At 38.5% G+C, this 22715-nt stretch overlaps 1 protein-coding gene across 2 annotated transcripts in view; it reads right to left on the bottom strand.

Annotated features, from left to right (window-relative positions):
* Positions 1 to 22715, bottom strand: part of ESR1 (estrogen receptor 1) — a 182466-nt gene that overhangs the window by 73636 nt on the left and 86115 nt on the right. For both annotated transcript variants that reach the window (XM_088161719.1, XM_088161720.1), the window contains one exon: positions 1557 to 1747. In XM_088161719.1, coding sequence (XP_088017845.1) covers positions 1557 to 1747 — 191 coding nt within the window. The remainder of the gene's footprint in view (positions 1 to 1556; positions 1748 to 22715) is intronic.

A 22715-nucleotide genomic window follows, 5' to 3' on the forward strand; every position in this document is an offset into this window, starting at 1 on the left:
TGGTGGACCACAACATTTGTCCATGTGGAGACCAGGGCAAAACCACCAAGTGCTGGCAGCAGAAACTCAATGAAACAGATTTATTTTTTCTACTACAATGGCCAAAAGCTGAAGATCTTTGCTGCACAATTACTTGATAACTCTGACTTTTGCTTAAGGCTATTTCACTTTCCACTTTGTTGTGGCTTAGTTCAGTTCAAGGACAAGGACATAATTTCAAAAGTCTAAGAATAATTCTGACTTGGTCAGAGGAACTGAAAAGGAAAAATAACAAATACAAAATAAGAGAGCTGTTCTCCTGAAATTGACTCTGATGGGAAGAAAAAAATGCATTTCACTCTTTCTCCCTTCAGTGTTGCTTATTGCTGATGTCTGGCTCTAACCATTCACTCTTTCAAAAATCATTTCACTGTATCTGATGAGTAACTGTTAACTAATCATTGGCATACAAATAATTCCATCAATGTCTACTCTTCAGTCACTCTTTCACGTTTTTTTCTTTTAGAGGGGGGAAATTCTGAGCTGAATGCTGGAAGTCCTATTTAACTCGCCTCAGTGCTAGTCATGCAACAAAACAGGCAATAATCACACCTTGTGACATGATGTAAAACTGTTCCAAACTATGTTCACTTCAGTAAAAGAGGCAACAGACATTTTTGTGCCTATGTATCACCTGGAGAATTAAAAAACTAGAGAAACATAAATAAAGCACTGCACTTTACCAGTTCTCTGTTTAAAAGGAAGAAATTTGTTTTATTTTCTTCTCTAAAACTTATATACTGAACAGTACCTGTATTTTCAGTAGAATTATAATTACTTCTTACTCATTTTAAGAGATGTTGAACAAAGAAAAGGGAAAAAAAAGCATCCATTCCACAAAGTGTCAGGCATTTAAATAAAGAATTATCTCTGTCACAGTAATTAACAGTGTTTTTGTTAGATGCCCTTTACTCCACTAGCCTTTTTAACCACAACAAGACTGTGAACTAAACCGTTCTGTGTACAGTTCAAAGCCTGCTTTGTTGACAGACACAAATAATATTTCATCAAGGAAACATTTCTTTTCAATACTGGCTCTCAAAAGACATCTAGCATCTTTAAGGAATTGAGATTTGGACTGAATCATCTGGCCAATGGAGCACTAAATTAAGATTAATAAATCAATCAGCAGGAATTAATCATCTGACAGGGAATTGTCAAAAAAAAAGCCTCGGATAAGAGGAGAGATATGCATATCCTGCAAGAGTGACCATCTTGATCCAACATGGATTTTTAAATTACATTTCTCACTACCACAATGGTCACCACGGTCAGATATACCTAAAGCAAGGATGATATAGAAAAGCTTTGCTTTTTCTCATTAATGTTGGACTAAATAACAACATATTTTATACCTGCCAAAAGCATTCACCAAGTACAGAGCTAAAACTATGTGGGAGAGCACAACAACTGCTAATGAAAACCCAATAAATGTCACTGTCCCTGACTCAGGCTGGAATCTCAAGTATCCTCAGTTTCCTCAAGAGTGAAGGTGGCTCACTTGAGCAGTTTATTACCTTGAATACTCCTCTTGAAGAAGGCTTTGCAGCCCTCGCAGGACCAGACGCCGTAGTGGTACCCCGAGGCGTAGTCGTTGCAGACGGCGCAGTACCGCGTTTCCTTGGTGGATTCCATGGACAGGCTCCCCTTCTCGTTGGTACTGGACATCCTCTCCCGCATGCTGTGGCGCCTGTTATCGGAGCTCGGTCTGTTGATAGCAAAAAAAAAAAACCAAAAAAAAACAAAAAAACAAGCAGAGTTCTTTCAGGGAGGTCAAGCTTCATCCGCTGCTTCAGGTTGTAAGAAAGACGAAAGTCCTGCTTGTTTGAAAACAACCCATAATAAAAAAATAATAAAAAAAAAATCTACTGCCCTCTCTCCTAGTTGGGAAGCCGCAGAATTAGTATGATACAGGGCAATTTATTATAAATCAGCCTGAAGTAATTTGGCATTGTACTTGAAAAATAAAAAAGCTATTTGATAAATTAACCAATTTTTCCACAATACAAAGAAATACCAAAAAAAACCAGCACTCTTTTCTGTACTTGGTCCCATCCAAAGGTTTCAGCATAACTGCTATATCAGCAGCTAGGTGGAAAATCTGAGTCAAAAATCACTTATGATTGTACCTGAATTAGTTTAATTATTAACTTAAATTATTATATTATATACACCTAAATTATTAACCAAACTGTTTTCAAGTGTTATTGTCCAATAAGAGATACAAGCTCTCCTTCAATTGTCAAGATCTAATACTGCATTAAAAAGTGCCTTTTCTCATTACGATACCACTTTCATAAAAATTAGGAAGCTGTTTCAGCATGATAAAAAAAAAATATATTAAAAATTGTTGCTGAAGAACTTTTGTTCCAGTGACACAGACGTTACCACACATGTACTGGACAGGCACATGACCAGCATGTGCAGGATGGTGTGCAGGTGAAAACCAAACAGATCTATCTGTAAATGGCAATTAATTCACACCCACAGAACCTTGTAAGAGGTTATTATGGGTAGCTGCTGCAGGTGTGCTACACGAAGTGGAGAGGATGTGAAATTGCCAAGAGAACCACCAGTGAACTCTGGGACTGCCCCTGGAAGGCAAATAGCTCTTGCAAAACATGCTTTCCAGTAAGAGTCTGCACTAAAAATTGTCCAGGAGACAAATATCATTGGGTGTGACAGCACCAGACAAGCTAAAGCATGAAGAATCCTACTGTTTATAGTAATTATCCACTTAAATGCATGCTTTAATTGCTGATTAGTAAACAAGTGGCTTTTATATCCCCAGAGTCTCAATATTTTCTCAAACATATCCTGGGTTTGAGCCTAGAAATCTTTCAGATTTCTTCCTACATACCTAATTTTGCCTTATTCCCTTCTTGAGCGCAGAAAAACTTGCTGTGCTTTGATGAACCGAGACATCTGGCACCAACCACACCTTTCTGCTCCAAAACTTTAATCCCCAGAAGCTTTCTGATTTCTTTAGGCATGCTCTAATAGCTCATCTAGCCTAGGTTTCCTGACATCTCCTTCTGCAGTACCTCTCAACTGCTTTCTACCAGCCAAAGGCACCTGGACAGTCTCACATGTGCTCTCAGCCATCCCCTCAAGACTTGATATATATAATTTCTGGCCCCAAACATGATATTAATTCAAAGCTTTTCAATTAAAATATACCAGTTATTAGAGGAACATGAGGCTTTACCAACTTAGCAGAAATTGCTACTGGCATCATTTAGGTAAACTTCATTTTTTAAACCCAATGTTCTTTGTCAAGACTTGTACATCAGCTGAATTTGAACATTTATTTAAATAACCTTTTTCTTCTGCTTGGAACTTGTGCAGAAGTGAAGAATTGTAAAGGGTGAAATGCTGACATGACACATTTCTGGTTTTCTAGTGAGACAGGAAAATTGGAGAATGTCACAATTGACAATATGATTCTGTGAAACTAGGCAGAGAAAAAAGCCCCTGAATATTTTAGCTGTTAACATGTAAAAGATTGAAAATTCCAAAATTTACCAAAATTAATATTATTAATCAGTCATTATGGATACAACACATACATTGTACATATAACTACCTTTTACCTTTTCTAGCCCAACAAACCTAGCTAATATTTTTTATTCTTCTCAACGTTCTGAACCTTCCTTTGAATTTGCTTTATCCCAGTGCCTCATTTAATTGACTTCTTTTTTTTCACTACTGAGCACTGATCAAAGCTGTTGTTTCTTATCTTCTCCACCCCATTCTCATCTGCCTGCAGCTTTATCACCTCTGTCAGTATAAGTTAAAATATACCATGTTGTGGCTTCTTTGAAATATATGTTCTTAGGTGCACATAACCGCAAGAATTTGAAGTAATCCAGCAAGCAATCTAATAACTGTCAATAAAATTTTATAATTAGTAATAGGCTAATCTATTAGGTATACATGATGACTTGATAGATATTCATAATTTTTGATAATTTTTTTTAAACTGATACAAATATGCATGTTATAGAGGATAAGGTTCCCAGAATTATTTTCATATCAATAAGAAGTAGAAAGAAATTAAAACTTTGCACTTTAAAAAATAGTATGAGAAAAAAATTTCGAGTTTCAAAACAATTACATATTTTTTCAGGTGTGCAGCAGTTTTCCAACATTACACACTTACTAAAGCAATCCTAGTTTCCCAGTTGGATACAAAAGAAAACCCTTTCATAGGTAAAACCAAAATTAAGAAATACCAAAAAGTATTAGTTATCACTGATCTATCTATCCAGATAAATTAAATTTTCATCTTTTCAGAATATTCATCCTTTTTCAGATCAAGCCTAGGTTCACAAAATATTTTTATTGAAGTTATACTTAAGAAAGAGAAAAAATTACTGAAAAACTACCTGAAACAAACAAAAACCAAAGGTTTTTCTAATATAGAACAAATAAAAAAACTCATTAAATATGTGCACTGCAAAGAAAATAAGCTGCATGAAAACACTAAGAAGGAAGATGCAGTAAAGACAGGTATTTTTTCATGCTTGTGTGGAGTCTGTCCCACAGGTCCTGTCCATCCTCAGTCACACAACGAGGCCCCTTTTCCCCAGGGAGCTGCAGGCAGAAGCAGTGAGAGCACTTGTTCCCTGCAGGGAAACCCTCCAGGGTTCGTGGTCCCAGGGATCACAGGGAAGCAGAGCTGCTGCTCACACCTGCCTGCAATGCCCACGGGTGTCAAACCGGGCATGGCCCTCCACTGCCTTCCTGCACACAAACTGCAATATGGAGAGAGCACTATAAACCTGTTAACACAGGCTTTCACAAAGCAAAAGGAATCTAAAGATGACCTTGCTGCTTCCCACCCTCAAGATCAGTTCCACTCCAGCAGCACTTGAGAAAGGTTTTGCAAACTGGCCCTGCAGAGTCAGCACATTCAGGCTTTGGTGAACCACCAGTGGGAAGCACACTAAAATACCCCTAGCCCCATATTCCCCAAAAAAACATTATTTCCATTTATACAGTGGAAATAAAAGCTGGTAATAAATTAAGTCAAGTAATTATTAGAGGAGGTGAGGAGAAAAACTTTTTGTGAAAAGAAGATCCCAATAATAGAGATTGCTAAATCAAAATAACATATCAGATTTCATCCAGAAACCAGCTGCTAGTTAGTGTACATCACAGACCACTGATGCTGTGTCCTGCCAAAAAGAAAAAAAAACCCATAGCAGTCCACTCTTCATCCAGTTTTCAGTTAGGTTTCCAGGGTTGGTGTTCTGGAGAATATAGTACAACCTAACCCAGCTTAATGACTTTGGCAAGACCATAATTCTCAAAATACAAGATCAGAACCTTTTCTGCAATTCCCTTTGTAACCTATGCAAACCATAACAAAAAAATAAAATACCAAAAGATCTTGCCATTTATGTTTACCGAAAAAACCCACAAATTGCAAAGAAAGAAAACCCCAGATAAAGCCCTCTCTCCAAAGCCTGCACAAAACCAGGACAGATTAAAAATCGACAAAGCCCCAGAATTTACTGCACATTTCCAAATATAATAACACAGCAGACGTAAAATGGAAAGTGTTTGGAACCTACAGAGAAGAACAAACTTGTCTTCCACACCCTCTTTCATGTTTCACACTTTGATGAGTGTGTAAGGAAACAAGACACCTCTGCTTTATACACTCACTCATCATCTGCAGCTCTCAATCAGAAAGAGACTATTAACCTCATATTGACTGCAAAGTAAAAAGGAAGTGTGCATGACACAATTACAGTTTTATAATGTAAACTTAGGTTTTTTTACATCAAGAGAATCTGACTAGCAGGCAGAATGAATTTAGGATAGCCCAAAGTACACAATCCACGCAACAGTGAGGTAAGGCCCAATTTATTCACAACCTTGGCTTTACCTAAAAAAAAGAGGTCTTGTAGTAGGAGGGCTTAAGGGGAAAATTATATAAATAGTCAAAAATAGACCTTGAGAAATTCTTGTTTTCTGGATTTATTTTCAAACACAAAACTTTAATCTGTAGCTGCTGAGTCTTTCTTACCAGAATGGATGAAATTTCCCAGGGTAAGGTGCCTCAAAACTAATGGTCATTTCAAAAGTAGTCAAGGTCTAGTACAAATGCTTTTGCACACATTGGACTTATAATAACACCATTCTGCCATTCCATATGAAATTAATCTGCTCTTATAATGTGAACTTCTGTATGGGGCAAAATATTTATGAAATACTATTTGAACAGATATAGGTGCTTGAAAACACTTACAAGACATCTCAAGGAGAAGTACTGCAATAGGATTGACCAAGTATATAAATAAAGAGAAAATTGTCAAACACCTTAAGGACCTCAAAACTGTACTCTTAAAAAATAACTCCAATGAATCTGAAAAACATCATATGCCATCCAAATGAAAGTATTGGCTTAAAAAAATACCCAAAAATGTCTAGGGCTGTAATTAAGCTAAGTTCAACCTGACGACAGAGAGACAAAGCCTTACATGTAGTTGCATCTCAGATGGACAGAATCACAGGATATTTTAAGATAGATGGAACTTTGGGACATGATCACATACCAAGCCAGCATTGGCATGAGACAGGATACAGCCATGAAGGTGGGCTCCAGCAATGGGAGCAGAAACTGGCATCACTCCTTGGCTGGTACTCCACTGGTGATGAAGATCAGCTAGGGCTCACCCTGAGACCTGACTGTCGATGATTCCTGATCCATGGTCCTGAGCACATGTGAAACACACAACTAAATTCTCTTCCTCCCCAAAACAGGATGGTTTTGTCTATGACAAGGAGAACTCTTGCATAGCTCCTGACCCAGGCCCTGGGAGAGCCAAACCCTGCATGGGAGTGCAAAGCTATTCAGCAGTGAGAGCCATCATGTGATCTTTGCACAATGTCCTGACTTTGTTTAGGTAACTAAAATATATGCAAGACTTTCTTGCCCTACTATCCTCAGTTTATTCCCTGATGATCAGCAATGTCCCTGGGTGTAGCATCAAAACCAAGAGTAGTAAGCATTTCCCTTAGACAACGATGAGGTCCTTTCCAGCTTAGTGCCTAACTAAACTTGTCATTCAAGCTCACCAAGTTTCTGTATGAGATAAACATAGCTGTGAAGGTCTGACACTCCTGGGTGAAAAGCTGTAAGATGAGGAAGAGCTGCCTTTAAATCACGCCTGTAAATGGAATATATGGCTAGCTCCTTCTCTTCCCTTGCCCACAGCCCTGACAGCTGCTACCTATGCCTTCACAGGTCTTTCTGTCAAGGGAAATACAAACTGTAAGCAGGAAGACCACCAGAGCAGAGCTGCACAGAAGCTCCTCTGGTGTCTAGACAAAACAGGAGGTGACCATCCTGCCTGAGAAATGCTCCCCTGCTCACTTATTCTCATCAATTTCATGGCTTTTGCTCACATCTTTTCTTCTGCTTTGGAGTAAGTGCGAGGATATCTCAACAAGGATTACTTGCAAAGAAAACCCCAAGTTGATGTAGTGAATGGATGAGGTGAAGAAACATTGATGTAAAAGAATGAGGAGAGATAATATGAAGAACTACTTTTAAAACAACAGCAAGTAAACCAAAAACGGCAACGAAACCAAATGAAAACTGATCAGTCTCATTGCAAGAAAAGAAAAAATATAACTGACAAAAAGGCAATGTAAGAAAAATAAATGAAAATAAAGTTATATGAAAGTTGAATAATTAAATAATCTTTAAATGCTGATGGTATTCCACAGTGTATCAGAAAACTTATGTCAGAAGGCATTGAAATGCTTTCCTTAGAACTAAAATAAAATACAATTTGATTTGGCAATTTAAATTTAAAAACTCAAGTAAAATATCTTGATATTTACCAAGAAACAGTAGTGTTGACGACAAGCTCTGGCAAGATGAAAAAAAAAGCTTATCTTCTTAGGTCATCAAAACTCCTTATTTGACATGAAATTAAACATTTCCCTTGGCATTAGTTTTATCATCTTCCTTTATTCTTAACTCTGGTTAGTTTTAAAATGAGTGATTGAAATGCTACATTTAGATAGGCCAAAACTAAACCAGTCCATGTGTGCAGCAAAATGTCCTCTAGAACTATCTAGTAAAGTCAGTATAAATTTGCACATTCTTTCAGTCCCTTAAAGCTTCATTCTTGACAAATTTAATTTTATTCTCAGATCTGTCACTAATATTTGCAGACTGCATTAAAGTCTAGAGAGATGTGTTTATGCACTGTCACTGAGTGGTCCACAGCATCTCTAGCCAAATTTCCTGGACATTCTACTGATGGGAGGGTAAAGGAGCCCAGACTACTTGTTCATGTGTCTAATACCTGTATTTGGATGTTTTCAATATTTTCCTGTCCCATACTTCCAGTCCTTGGATTCGTTTTCCATGGTATATACATGTCAGCTAATAATTTTTCAGCAGATTCCCTTGACAACATAGAAGTTTGCCCAGATTTCTGAAAAATGTAGAAATTTTTCTTGGAAATAGCAGGGGAGTGAGGGATGGGCTCTAAATAGGAAAGATCTCAACTATTTATCAGTTCTGTGAGTCTGAAATTTAAATTCATACAAAAAATCTTTTAAATAAATACTGAGAAATTGATTCTCTTTCATTCTGTTTCTCAGTGCTGTTGGAATCTAAACTACAGCTCACTTACAGGGTCATTTTCATTATTCTTAAGTAAAGAATGGTGATGTAGCTGTACTTTATGGAATAGGCCAAAATTGAAATAGCTTTGAAGCAATAGCAATTTTCTGGAGTTTTTTTCCTTATGTAGAGAAGTTTAATAATTTCTTTCTGTACATAAGGTGAATGCAGAAACACCCACACACATTCTTTATATGACTATACCTTTAAAAAAGATTAATATTTTAAACACAGAGTGGTTGAACTGCATCTTGCAAATGCTACTCAAACCTTCATTTATCTGTCCTGTGTATATGTATATCTTTAATTATGTGACCATACTTTTGAAAGGGCAACAGCTCATCAGTGCACCAAATAAAAAAGAACTTAATAAATGAGAAGCTACTCTGTCTGTGAGGGCTTTTTTTTCCATGACTGTTCAGTGTCTGGTGCCTTACTATCAGCACATTGTCGAAATTCAGAATTAATTTCCTCCCAGTATTTCCATGCCACTATAGCAATTTAGCAGCTGGCAGGTCCTAATGAATGTATTTTTCCAATACTCTTCTGAGTTGAAAGGATAAAAAATGAGACTGAGAGAGATTAAGGTCAAAAGTATATAGTGAGTTATGGGCAACCTGAGTTTTTAAGTACTCACCATTAAATAGGTTTTGAATGCTCTGAGTGCTACTTTTCTTGTCTGCAATTGCAAGAGCAAATGTTCAACACTTACATGAATCAGACTGTAGGACTTCCATTCTGACAAAGAAAATTACAACACCACACCAGAATGCTTGTGAAGAGTTTGATTTAAATGATTCCTGAACTTTAAAGAAGCATTTGTGGCAGAATTAGTCAGAAATTTAGTTCTTCAGGCCAGAAAATCAGCTGCTTCCACATAATAATTTTTGCCTCTTTCTTTTTTTAGTTACCAGCCTTTGGGAAAAATGTGTAGAGAATTTACAGTGACTTATTCCTCTATAGAAGAATGAAACATTCCACAGGTGATCATTTTCATATATTGGAACAGCATCCCACTTATAATTACCGTACAAATATGGAAATAATTATAATCCTAATCAAAAGGGACCAAATAAGATTTGCACAGGTCACCTTATCTTGGGCTTAATAAAATTACAAGCTTGCAAATAATAGTTTTTTGGCATGTAACGTCTCACCTTCTAAAGAGGCCATCTAGAAAAAGAATGTTACCTTTCTGCCTCACAGTCATAGACAGCAGATGTTGGTGGACCCCTCACTCGTGTTAATGCAGCATGGGACGACAGATCACTATTCAGCAGCAGGGGAAGAATACCAGTGACACTCACTAACTGTTGTATGTAGTGACACTACAAGTCCTTTCTTCTGCTCTGTTTTAGTAAAAGTAAAAGCTCTTGGACAGACAGAGGCTGCTGCCACTGCTGCCAGTGGGACCTTCTGCTCTGTCCTCCAAGATCTGTGTCTACTGCTCTCATTTGGCCCATCCAGCCCCACTTGGCCCATTCTTACACTGTACTTCACCTTTGGGCTTTCCCTTCCAGCCTCATCTCCCTGTCTAGAAAGGACAAAATTCCCTCCTCTGGTTCCTGGCCTGACCCTGCCTGGCTACTTCCCTCATGCCCTGCAGAATTTCATCCAAAGCTCTCCTCTCTCTCTCTCTCTCAACTACTCATTTTCCTCGTGTCCTGGGCAGGATGGCTCCAGTCTTCTGCCTCCCTCTGCACCCCAGCAAGCCAGTCTGCCATGATTATTTGGCTTCTGTAATATTTATACATAATATTTTTTCCCTGTGACCTGACCCAGCAGTTGCACGAGCACATACTGAGATTTGTAACTAAAGAAGATTTGAGGGACCTTAGTATTGCCGTCACTTCACCACATACAACTTGTTGATCATAAAAGGACATAACTCTGTATTTCTTACCAAGGCTGAATTTAAAATTTTTGCAATCTTTTGGCAGCTCTTTATAAATGCTATAAACTGTCAACCAGACAAACTATGAAGTTTTTCAAGTCAGCCCTACTAGAATTAAAAAATACAAATTAAAAAAAAAAAATCACAACTATTTCTTGGTAACACCTGTAAAGCTATGAAATGTCATTTATGTATAGGGCCTCGCCTTATGTAATTTGTAATTTTGTCTTTTCTCCTCTGGAGTGGGACTGCTTCTCTTAGAAGACCGGTCTTCAGAGTAACCACTCCCCATGGCATGAGGTTTTGTGTGCCAGGACATTTTGCCCATGGGATAACATGAAGGCCAGAAATACATCTTAGAAGAACCAATTAAGAGTTGCCATGTAACCCATAACGTGTGATAAATACCATACTATTTTATACTAGAATTTAACTTCTGGAACAAGAGAAAACATTATTCTCCTATTAATATTTTGAAGACTACTTAAATCACCACAGAAATCTAGTTCCTCCAAAGAAAAAGTTCAGACAAGAAAATGTGTCTCCTTCAATTTTCAAGAAAAAAATACTTACAATGAGATTTCCATTTTTTAGAAATATTGATTTTTAAAAGATTTGACAGAAATATATTCAAACACCAAAACTTTTCTTTTCATGCAATGCACATTTACAAAGAAAAAACGTATATAATTAACACAAAGAATAAAAGGCACATCCATAGGTACTATTCTGCCTTACTAAGCTGGAGGAGAAATTGCTGAGATCTCTACCTGCAGGAAAATGCCCTGCAGCCTCGATGTGACATAAGTAACATCAACAAACTCACAGAATTTTTATAGTCTGCATTCACTATGTAGTAGCATCCAGTAAAGTACAGGCAGAGCATCACTTAAAAGACTGTATATCTAGACCTGCCCCACAGGAACTTGCTTTAACTTGCCCTTAATATACTTCCAATGATTAAGTCTCTCTCTGTGAACTGTTTGCTGCTTCACTACCTCATGGCGAGCCCAAGTCCTCTGCTGGAAAAAAAGCTTATTATTCCTCAGCTATTTCCAGTTATCCTGGAGAACAATTCAGATGCTTCTCTTTTGGTATACATTTTCCCTTCCCTTTCCTGCCACACCACCCACTCTGCCTCCATCCTTTCTTTCAGAGTCTTCTTTCTAATTCTCCTGCTCTCATAAGGACTTTGCTCGCAGAAGATTATTTCATGCCCACTATGCTTAGCGAGCATAAAAATCTGAAAGACTTCTTGCCAGTCTCTCTTAAAACAGCATATTGACCTGTTCATGTCTTTTTCTGTTCACAGAATAAAATCTGCCTTTTCTGCAAAAGATTACTCTGTTGATTTGTATTTCACTTCTGATCTTCTCTTTCACATAGACTACTTCTTATTCTGATGTCCTTTTCTCTACTTAGCAATTCTCCAGTTATTGTATTTGTTTATTAGTTTACCCCTTCCTAAAGGCCAGATACTGCACTGATCCTTAGAATATGAGAAATATTTCATGTTTCAGATTCTGTTGTGGTAAGCAGCCCTAGAAAAATATTTTCTTACATACTTACATTTCAAGTGACCAATTTACAGACCTCTGCTATCTATAACAACTGGCAGATAACTTCTCGTAATTTAAAAATAATTTTGTTATTTAAAAATAATTATTTAAAAATAATAATAATTTTTAAAATAATCTGTGGAGTAAAATCTCTGCAAATTATTGGGTTTGTATGTCTTTTGAATCCCTTCTCACTGGATGATTCCTCTACTCTTTTAGGAACAACACCAGTAAAAAAAAAATTTGATCTAATTCCCTAGGATATAAAATAATGACTGGTCAAATTGCTTAGGGTTTTCCTGCCCATTTCTACCTCCTGCCAAGTGCAGTTTTGCCTAGGCACGATCTGTCCCTGACGCCATCTCTCAGTCCCAGACTCTGCTGCGTGAAGAGTCATGCAATCTGAGGAACCTCATTCCGCTGGCTTAAAGCATGCCAAATTTGATGAAAAAGCTGCTGACAAAGTGTCCCTGGGCACTACATAAGATATGATTTTCTGGCAGCAATACTGAGTTGCTGTGTGGCTGTGTGGCTCTGGAGACAGCAGCAGCAGAGCCCTGAGTGTGGCAATCAGCTGTGCCCACAAGTGTGCCAAAGTGGAGTGCCCAGCAGGCAAACACTCTGGAAGCATGCACTTAGGATATCTCACTTGAGTGTAAACAGCCTGAAGAATAAAAAGTTTGAAAAGCCGAAAGCATTAACAAACCAAAGGGCCAGCTTCAGCTAACAATCTCATGTACATCCTGTGCAGCTTTCACGCTTTCAGAAATTCCCAGTCATCCTTGTCTCTATTGAAGTTATTCTATCCCTCAAAGACTCGGCTAGAAATTGCGCTTCTGCGTTTCTTATAAGAGTCTTAGAATTATAATATGGCTTTTGTGAAAAGGCTGAAGTTAGTCCTTTCATTACATATCCAAAAGAATTATTTTCTCCAGGTTTTAATCTAGTAAACCTATTCCAAAATTACCCAGACACTAAGCTACTTTTTTTTTTCTTTTCTTAATGCTCAGATAAATTATCACAATCCAGCCATCTGAAAGGAAAAGGTTAAGTGCACTCAATAGATTGGAAAAAGGTATTTCAGGAAGTGCTGTCAGATTCTTACACTTACCTCCAAACTATTTCAAAGGTAAGTGCCAGCAAAAACACAGGACTTGGTCATAAATCTTTCTTTATTGTGCCTTTATAGGACTTCTAAGTTCTCATGTGATCCCTTTATTCTTGGGCAAGCCCTCTTTCCAAATATTTAGGATGCACACATTGTTTAACCAATTATCCAAAGGTTTATTAAATTCCTTGCAAAAACTTTCAGTGGCCAACATTAAAGACATTTTTAAGAAAAATACTTGAAATATTTAAATTTTCTCATTTATATCACACTCAAAAAATTATTAACTAGGAATGTCAATTACAAAAAGCAACATTATAATTTAGATGCCATTGTTTCAAAAATTCCAACCAAAACCCACCTAGTGTTTCAAATTACATTTCTTTAGAATGAAATCTTAAAATGTTACTTTCAGAGGCATACTGCATTTCAAAATGAACTTTTGAAACAAAACATTGGTACAGCCACGTGTGGTCACAACAAAGAAATCTGAGGGCTCTAGGCCACAGGAAAATAAACCTTGGTGAAATAAAAGTCTACTTAAAGTAGTCCTTTAAAGTTCATCAAAGTGCATGCAGACCTCTTGAACTAGCTAGAGAAGAGACAAATCATTTTCCCAAACAGATTACCATCAGGCCATCTCCAAGAAACTCTGTGCCAGCTGCTTGCAAGAATACAGAAAAAAAAGGCTAGGCAGGGGTGCCAAACCCAAAAACACGATGGGCAGCAGAGAAGCAAGGAGGCACTTCAAAAAATCTGACACCTGCTTGTAAAAATGGTTGAGTATTTACCCCAGCAAATAAGGTTTATCTGAAGCTTCTTATTTTTGTCCCAAAACAGTATTCCCTGGGGATAGAGCCTCTACAGTCCCTTGGACTAACAGTGGACAGTTCAAGGCCCAGTGAAAGAAAAAAGAGTTCCTGAACACAGAGACTCATTTGTGCTTAAGCCAATTTCATCAAACCAAACTAATAAATACACACATTTAGGGTAAAATTTTTGGGAAGATTATTTTGAGAGTTACTGAAAAATCCCTGAAGGACAACACAGCCATTGGTCACAGCATGACTTCATGAGAGGAAATCTCTTATGACGAGGTAACAAACCTAGCTGATCAAGGGAAACCAGATGACACAATCCTTTCAGATTTTAGTAAAGATTTAGATACTGTTTCTCATGGTGTCCTTCTGGAGACAATGTCCAGCTCATGGCTGGATAAACTCTTCGTGAGATGGGTGAGCAGCTGGCTCATGGGTCAGGCACAGAGAGTTATAGTGAATGGGGTGACATCAGACTGGTGAAGTGTCACTAGTGGGGTTCCACAGGGCTCCTGCAGAGAGACCTAAACAAATTAGAGGGCTGTGCAGTCACCAACCTTAAGAAATTCAACAAGTGCTGGACCCTGCACTTGAGATGGACAACCCTGGGTGTACAGACAGTGGGAATGAGAGGCTGGAGAGCAGTGCCATGGAAAGGGACCTGGGGGTCCTGGTCCATGGCAAGTTGAACACGAGTCAGCAGTGCCCTGGCAGCCAGGAGGGCCAACCCTGTCCTGGGGGGCAGCAGGCACAGCATGGCCAGCCAGGCAAGGGAGGGGATTGTCCTGCTCTGCTCTGAGCTGGGGCAGCCTCACCTCCAGTGCTGGGGGCAGTTTGGGGTGCCACAATATAACAACATGAAATTATTAGAGAGCATCCAAAGGAGGGCCGTGAGGATGGTGAAGGGCCTTGAGGGGAAGCCGTGTGAGGAGGGGCTGAGGTCGCTTGGTCTGTTCAGCCTGGAGGAGCCTGAAGGGGGACCCCATTGCAGTTACAGATTCCTCATGAGGGGAGAGGAGGGGCAGGCACTGATCTCTCCTCTGTGGTGACAGTGACAGGACACAAGGGAATGGCCTGACGTTGTTTCAGGGGTGGTTTAGTTTAGATTTTAGGAAAAGACTCTTGACCCAGAAGGTGGCTGAGCACTGGAACAGGCTCCCCAGGGAAGTGGTCACTTCAGCACCAGCCTGACAGAGTTCAAGAAGCATTAGGACAATGCTCTCAGGCACATGGTGTCACTTTTGGGGTTGTCCTGTGCGGGGCCAGGAGTTTGATGATCCTTGTGGGCTCCTTCCAAGCCAGGATACTCTATTATTCTATGATTCTACTGGTACATGTACAAGGAATATTCCCTCTAGATATTTAAATATTGTTTGAAAGTCATATGTTTGAAAGTGTAGCAAGGGAAACTGATGGGAAAAGATCCCATGGCCAAGTGTAACCCATCAAAGGACAGGTGAAAAAAAGCCTGACAGAAGGCAAACAAACAGCCAGTCTGAAAGTACATTGTACTGTCCAGTCACTGCATACAAGGACTGCATTTCACCTGCAGGGATGAGCTGCAAAAATAGTTTCAGCCTTGGACAGCCTGGACCCTGGTAGGGGAAATGCAGACCTTACAGAAACATGCTTTAGTTTGTCCTTTCATTGGAAATGGAGGCAAGATGGATGCACAGAAATAAGATGCCTCACAAAATCATGATAGTTTGTGAGGAATCATTGATCCAGCTGAGGTATTTGACTTATACTTGTCCTCTGGAAATTGCAAAATTCAACTTTGCATGCCAAGTCATTCTGTGAGTAATAATGAAGAGAAAATCATGAGATAAACATGCTAGAGTTTGACATACAGCAGTGTAATCTGTCAATACCATGTACTCTAGCTCTTAGGTATGTCCTAGCTTTTTAAGGCCAGACCCTGTTAACACACAGTGACATAAAATATAATTACTGATTATGTATGTTATAGAGGTTCTCCAGAAAATTACATATGCTATAAATATCACAAAATTTAGAATCACAAAATTTGGGTTGGAAGGGACCTTAAAGATCATTTCCAACCCTCCATCCATGGACAGGGACACCTTTCACTAGCCAGGTTACTCAGAGCCCTTTCCAGCCTGGTCTTGAACACCTCTAGAGAGGGGGAGTTCAGAATCATGTAAGAAATAATAAGAAACAGAACCTGAACAGATTGTTCCACCAGAGAGATTCCAAAATTATTTGATTTCTCACATTCTACAGCTCTTCTTTCAAACAAGGGCAGCCATAAACATTCAGCATCTCTCTAAGTAACTCTTGGACATCACCTCTGAAAATTTAGTGTGAAAGGTTACAAGGGCTGTAATTTTTCTTTATGTCTAAAGCACAGAAACTGTAAACTGCTGCCAGGCAGGCAGTCTAGCTCTCCTTTCATTTCTGAACATAGACGTTGAAGCCCAGAGTAGAAAATAAATGCTGTTCAACATACAGTCACAAGAGTTGAGATGGGAGGAGGCCAGAAAATGCAGAGTGAAGAAGGAAGGATCCCAACTGTGCGCTCACACTGGCTTACTAATCCAGCCACAGGAACTGTGACCAGTAATGTGACAGGGGAAAAAATACTCCTTCAGTGGCAGCTTTCAGTTGATCAGACTAATGGTTGCATTACAACAGAATAAAGAGCACATTGAAAAACTGGGCCATGTTCTTTTCCTCATTCCTCTAGAGCTTCTCTTCTCTGCAGATCTTTCATCATGTGCAGGTTTCCCAGTCATCAGTACTAACCCAGTAGTAAATAGTAAGTTTTGCATATCCAAATTCTCTAAATTATCTCAAAATAGTTAAATTATTTATTCAGATAACATTCACAGATTAATTTGCACATGCTGACTATGCAATCAAGCAAAGAGAACATGGTTCATGAAAGGTAGGAAATACATTCATGTAGCCAACTGCACATAATACATGGTTGCAACACAGCTTGTTGATGTATTTTGGGGGTAACTTATGCAACTGTGGTGAGAAATTAGGTCCATGAGAAATACATAAACTTGCCTCTTGTGTTGTTGATAATTCTTTTTCAATACATTAAAGAGTTGCATTTCACTTTGGCAAATCCATATAATCTATTTGTGGCATTTATTATTCCTCACAGCAACACAGAATAAGTTCAAGTTCTTCACAGGTGCCACAATATAACACCTCATTAATCTTCTCACTTTTTATTGTTGCTAGACAGTAATTGCTCCCTGCCTTTTAAACTGCAAAGGAAGGAAAAAGTCTATTAGACAAATTAATGTAGAATTAAATGTACAGTATTATGGACACAACAGCCACACTTCCGTCATGACATTTAAAAATACATTACCCATTCACATGGGAGACACCTAACACCAGTCTACTAGACACCAGGCACTCCGGCTGAATATTCATTTTCCAGATATGCATGCTGCTTATAAATGAAGGGAAAAATAATCCACCCAGATTTGAACTTCTGTTTGTTGCATAATACTCTTTAATGGCTAACTAATGCAGAAAACCCATCTATTTACTCATTTCTAGCTTTGTTGCATACGGCTGAATGTTGGAAGTGCATGTTGCTCTGCACTTAGCACAGCAAACCTGTTAGCCCAGGACGAGGCCAAGCCTCGACAGGAAAGCAGCAGCTCAGTGGAGCTGAAGCTGGCAGCTGATGGCAGCACAGCCCACTTCAAATCTGTTCTGGGAAGACCAGCAGGATCCTATCCTAGCCCCACAGACTCTCATGGCACTAGACCTGCAAGAGCCAGCAGCTATGACAACTTTCACCAGAAACACCTAAAATATTTTGCATTTCCTCACACCTAAATGGTCCCAAGAGCTGCCAACATTCTGTTTCAGATATTAGTCTTCCAGAAAATTACCTGAATGAGCAGCAAGTTAGGAGAAAACACCAGGCTCTCTTCTAAGCTTACTGTAGTATAAATATGACCAAAATTAATGCTTGATTTTCAAATAGTCCATGTATTCAAAAATATATCTGCATATGGTGAAGCACTGGGTGCTGCACTTGGGTCACAATAATCCCATGCATTGCTACAGGCTTGGGGCAGAGTGGCTCAAGAGCTGCTGAGTGGACAGGGACTTGGGGGTGCTGGTTGACAGCTGCTGAACATGAGCTCAGGTGGCCAAGAAGGCCAGCAGCATCCTGGTCTGTATCAGCAACGGTGTGGCCAGCAGGATCAGGGCAATGATCATCCCCCTGTACTCAACACTGGTGAGGCTACACCTCTAATCCTGTGGCTGGTTATGGGCTACTCATTTCAAAAAGGAGTGTGCTGGAGCAAGTCCAAGAAAGGGCATAAGTCTCATGAGGAGCAGCTGAGGGAAATAGGGTTATTTGTTCTGAGAAGATTCTCTACAGCTGCCTGAAGGAGGTTGAAGTGAAGCAGGGGTCAGTCTCTTCTGCCCTGTCTCAAGTGGAAGGACAAGAGGAAGTGACCCCAAGTTATGTCAGGCGAGGTTCCAAAAAGATTTTAAAAAAACAAATCACTGAAAAAGTGGTTAGGCATTGGAATAAGTTGCCCAAAGAGGCGGTAGAGTCACTGTCTCAAGTGTTCAAGAGGCATCTGGATGTGGCACGTGGGGATATGGTGTTGGGGTGATTATGGCAGTGCTGGGTTGATGGTTGGACTAGATGATCTTGAAGATCTCTTCCAACCTTGATCATTCTGTGATTCTGTGATATCAAAAGTGTTCTGTAAGACAAAGGAAGATATTTCAATTATTGCCCATAAGCCTCTGTTTTTTTATTTAATTCTGGTTTGGTTTTAATTTAGTTCTGATTAATAAAAATATTTTGAAATATCAGTAAGTTCTAAAATTGTACTGTCTTTCTTCATTAGTTCCATCTAGCACTATAGTCACTTAATTTCACATACATATTTATGTGAATTTACAGATCACAAAGTTAAATAATACTAAATAATTCTTGTCTATTGCAAATCCAGAATCCAAAACCAGCTTCAATCAGGTCATTTTGGAAAGTATAACACATAAAATGGAAAGATAAGCCAATAGTGCAGAGATTCTCCATGAATGTATCTTAACTGTTTCTTCATTCTGCAGCCTCAGCACTGCTTCACAAACCCCAGTGGGAACTGCTACATGAGACATTCTTGATTTCTGTTTTCATTTGCTGATAACCCTGGTAACCTTGCTGGAGAACCTTTTGCATTCCTACCCAAGAGCTCAGCTCCCTTCCAGCTGCACTCTCTGTATCACGCATCCCTCAAGAACTGAACAGTGGTGGAAGTGTACACACTGCAGCAGGCTTGGAAAGGCAAGTATACATAACTCTGCACTGGGGGCAAAGAGAAGGCATGCTGCTGCACATGATAGTGAGTCAGAAAATGAGAAATGTGTAGGGAAGGAGAGACAAACAATATTCCTTACTGATAAGGGGCAGCTCTGCAAAAGCACGAAAATCCACCAAAAACAACAGGAATCAATTTTTAGCTGAGCTTTTAATGTATGAATAGGTATCTGCTAGTAGGTTTCTGTTTATTAAATTTGATTCATATTCAAAGCACCGTCTAAAAATTATTTGGATTCTTTTTTGTTTAAAAAGACACGAGATATTTTTCTGAACCTATCAGCTACAGTTCACTTAAACCCTATGATATATGTGTGCAAATGCAAAAATCATATTCTCAGACAAGAAATTGAACTGGCACAAACTTTTTTTATGACCTTGACATTTATTTTGAAATAAAAAGTGAAAAGTTTAAAACGGCAATTTCAAGTTTAGCAGCAGGTTTCCTAATGTAGTATCTACTTCTGCTTTAAAATTCATCAGTTCTCCTCAAAAATACTCTGTAACTACAAGGTAGCCTTATTAAATTAATGAATCACAATCGTTCAACCTTTTTTTATGGAAGCTCTCATCATCACAAATTCATTTGGTCAAAACTACAATTGAAATGGGTTTATAGATTATATCTATGAAAAATCATGTTCAATAGCAATTACTTCAGTGCAGTGATAATTCCATTCAGTATTAGACTTCAGCTAACAGCATGAGGATTAATATCATCTGAGTATCTGAAATGGTACTGAATTTCAAACCTACCTCAGAACCTCTAACTGCAAGAACAAAGTAATTTTTTACGACATCTTTTACATCCTGCTCCTCCTACAGAGCAACTGTGCATATGTCCAATGGTAGAAACAGCACCCCACATCTTCAGAACATCCAAGGATTAAACAGACAAAGAAAATAGCTTGGAAGTGCTGAGAGTCACAAAATTCAAATCTAAATAATAAAAGTAGCTCTTCAATTAATTTTTCCCTATGACAATTTTCGTACAGAGCCTAACACAGACAAAAAACCAAGGATCCTAAAATAAATAAATAAATAAACAAATAATAAATAACCCCCCAAAACCAACCATGCAATTGGACAGCATGCACCAATCACTTCCCAGTTACAGAAATACCAGTTCTAAACCTTTCTGTAGTGATTCTGAAGTAATTATTCATAGTATGCAGTAAATGAAACTTCCATTCCATTCCTTAACTATGCTGGGACAACTGAGGTTTATAATAAAGGTAGTGATTTCAGAGTTATTAAGCACTGAAATACTGTACTACATTTCCATTAGATACATATTTCTTTTTTTATTATTATTTTTTATTTCTACTTAGCCTATTTTTGTTTGGACTAACGACTGGCATTACCCTTTTCAAGGAGTCAGTTCCCACAAAAGCAGTCTTTAATATCTCTCACCCTTAGAGAGAGAATGTTGCAATGAAAACTCTGATTTGGAATCTGGGATTCAGGATTGGCCACAGGACAGAAGTCTTGTCCTTATTTTTTAAAATTTGTTCTCTGATGTCATCAGAAAAGGATCAAGTATTTGGCAGGCATGTACCTGAGGAATTTCTCTGGGACAAGGAGAACTTCCCCAAATAATCTGGTAGCAAATTGACTATAACAAAAAGTACCTCCAGACTTCATCCATTTTAGGCTGCTACATGACACAAACATGTCTCTCATCAGAATTCATGAAATGGTAGTCTTGGGGACCTGCTCTCATTTATTTCTTACCATGTCTTCCCTGTAATAAACAAGACAAATAATTTTGCTCTTCTCCTCTGTTTTTTAGTTCTGGAATAACCTAGAAGGACCGTGCTGAAGTGGGGCCAGTCTCTTAGGCAATGCAACTTTCAGGTTGCTTGACATTTCCAGACAGATCCACATTTGTTGACAATAAAGTGAATTGGAGAGAGAGGAAATAAGGCATTTATGAGTCAGAAAATAGGTCATACATGATAACAGCTTGAAGCTATTAATACCTAAAACTGCCATTTAAAAATTATTTAAAAGCTTCTTCAATCCATACAACAACATTTTAAATCTTCTTGAAAATGCAGTCTTCATCCTAGGTAACATTCTTAAATGCTTTAAAAAAAAAAAACAAAAAAAGAAAAGGAGGGGGGGGCTTTACAGACAGCATTTTATATTTCCTTATATATTTTTGTACTAAAGTGCATCCCTCTCTCTGAAGAGTAAGATCTTCAGTGTTTTGCTGAAATAAAACCAGCAAAGTCCTTCATCTTGAATAAAGAATACAATGAACTGAAGGTTGTATCCAAAAGTTCATGCCAAAAGAAAATGAACTCCTTGATTCTGTGCAGTCATCCCTTATCTACCTATAGAATAAATAAATGCAAGGTAGCTGAACATACAATTCCTTATTAGGACTGAAGTGGAAATATATTGATGCCCCATTCTTTCTGAGAAATATGCTGGGTATGTGTGTTTAGCCAGCTTGTAAACAATTTTTGTTCCATTTCAGATACTGTATTTAGCAATACCATTGCTAGTTTCCAAACCCATACTCACTGACTGAGAACCAACTCAATATTTTGTTCTTTTCACCCTTACTCATATGTAGCCTCATGTCTTCTTTGTTATAAGCCTGCTATGGAAACAGTGCTGTTGATTTTTCGCACATGACTTTCAGTTCATTATTACAGATGGGCACTTCACAGAGTGAATAAATGTTCACAGAGGTCCTGTATGGTAAAACAGCAATGTCTTCATTTCACATGTTAGGACATTATGCCAAGAGAGGAAGAAATCTACACACACAATTCTTTCAGCTTTAGGAAGGTTGGTGATATGATCTCACGCATAACTTGATTTTCTCTATGCATATGAGAAATACCAACGCTTTACACAATTAAAATAATCAAAATCCCATCAGTCTTTGTGAGTGGCAGTCTTTTCAGGAGTGATGGAAGCTCATGTGGACAGCACCAACGTCTGCCACATTGGGCCTTTGATCAAACCAACAGCTGGGCTAATCCATTACCTCCTGGCTAAATCTATAACAGACAGCAACAAAATGCAAGAGTTGAACACATCTGTCAGGAGGAAGACAGTTCTACATGGGCCAGCTCCATACTCCCTGTTTCTCCCTGTGAGCCTTTTTATTTCTCCAAGCTTTGTTAACATGCACTTGCCCTGTTTCAGTGTTTACAGCCCATTCCCAGTCCAAGTCACATTGCTCAAGAGCATTTAAATTCTATTATTTATCTCCAGTTCAGACCTCTTCTGGGGTTTCTTCAACTTTTTCAGTTCTGGAGGTTCTCCGTCATCTTAATTTTTCAGTCCATC

The sequence above is a fragment of the Sturnus vulgaris genome, chromosome 3, assembly GCF_052056855.1.
Source record: "Sturnus vulgaris isolate bStuVul1 chromosome 3, bStuVul1.hap1, whole genome shotgun sequence".
Taxonomy (NCBI): Eukaryota; Metazoa; Chordata; class Aves; order Passeriformes; family Sturnidae; genus Sturnus; species Sturnus vulgaris.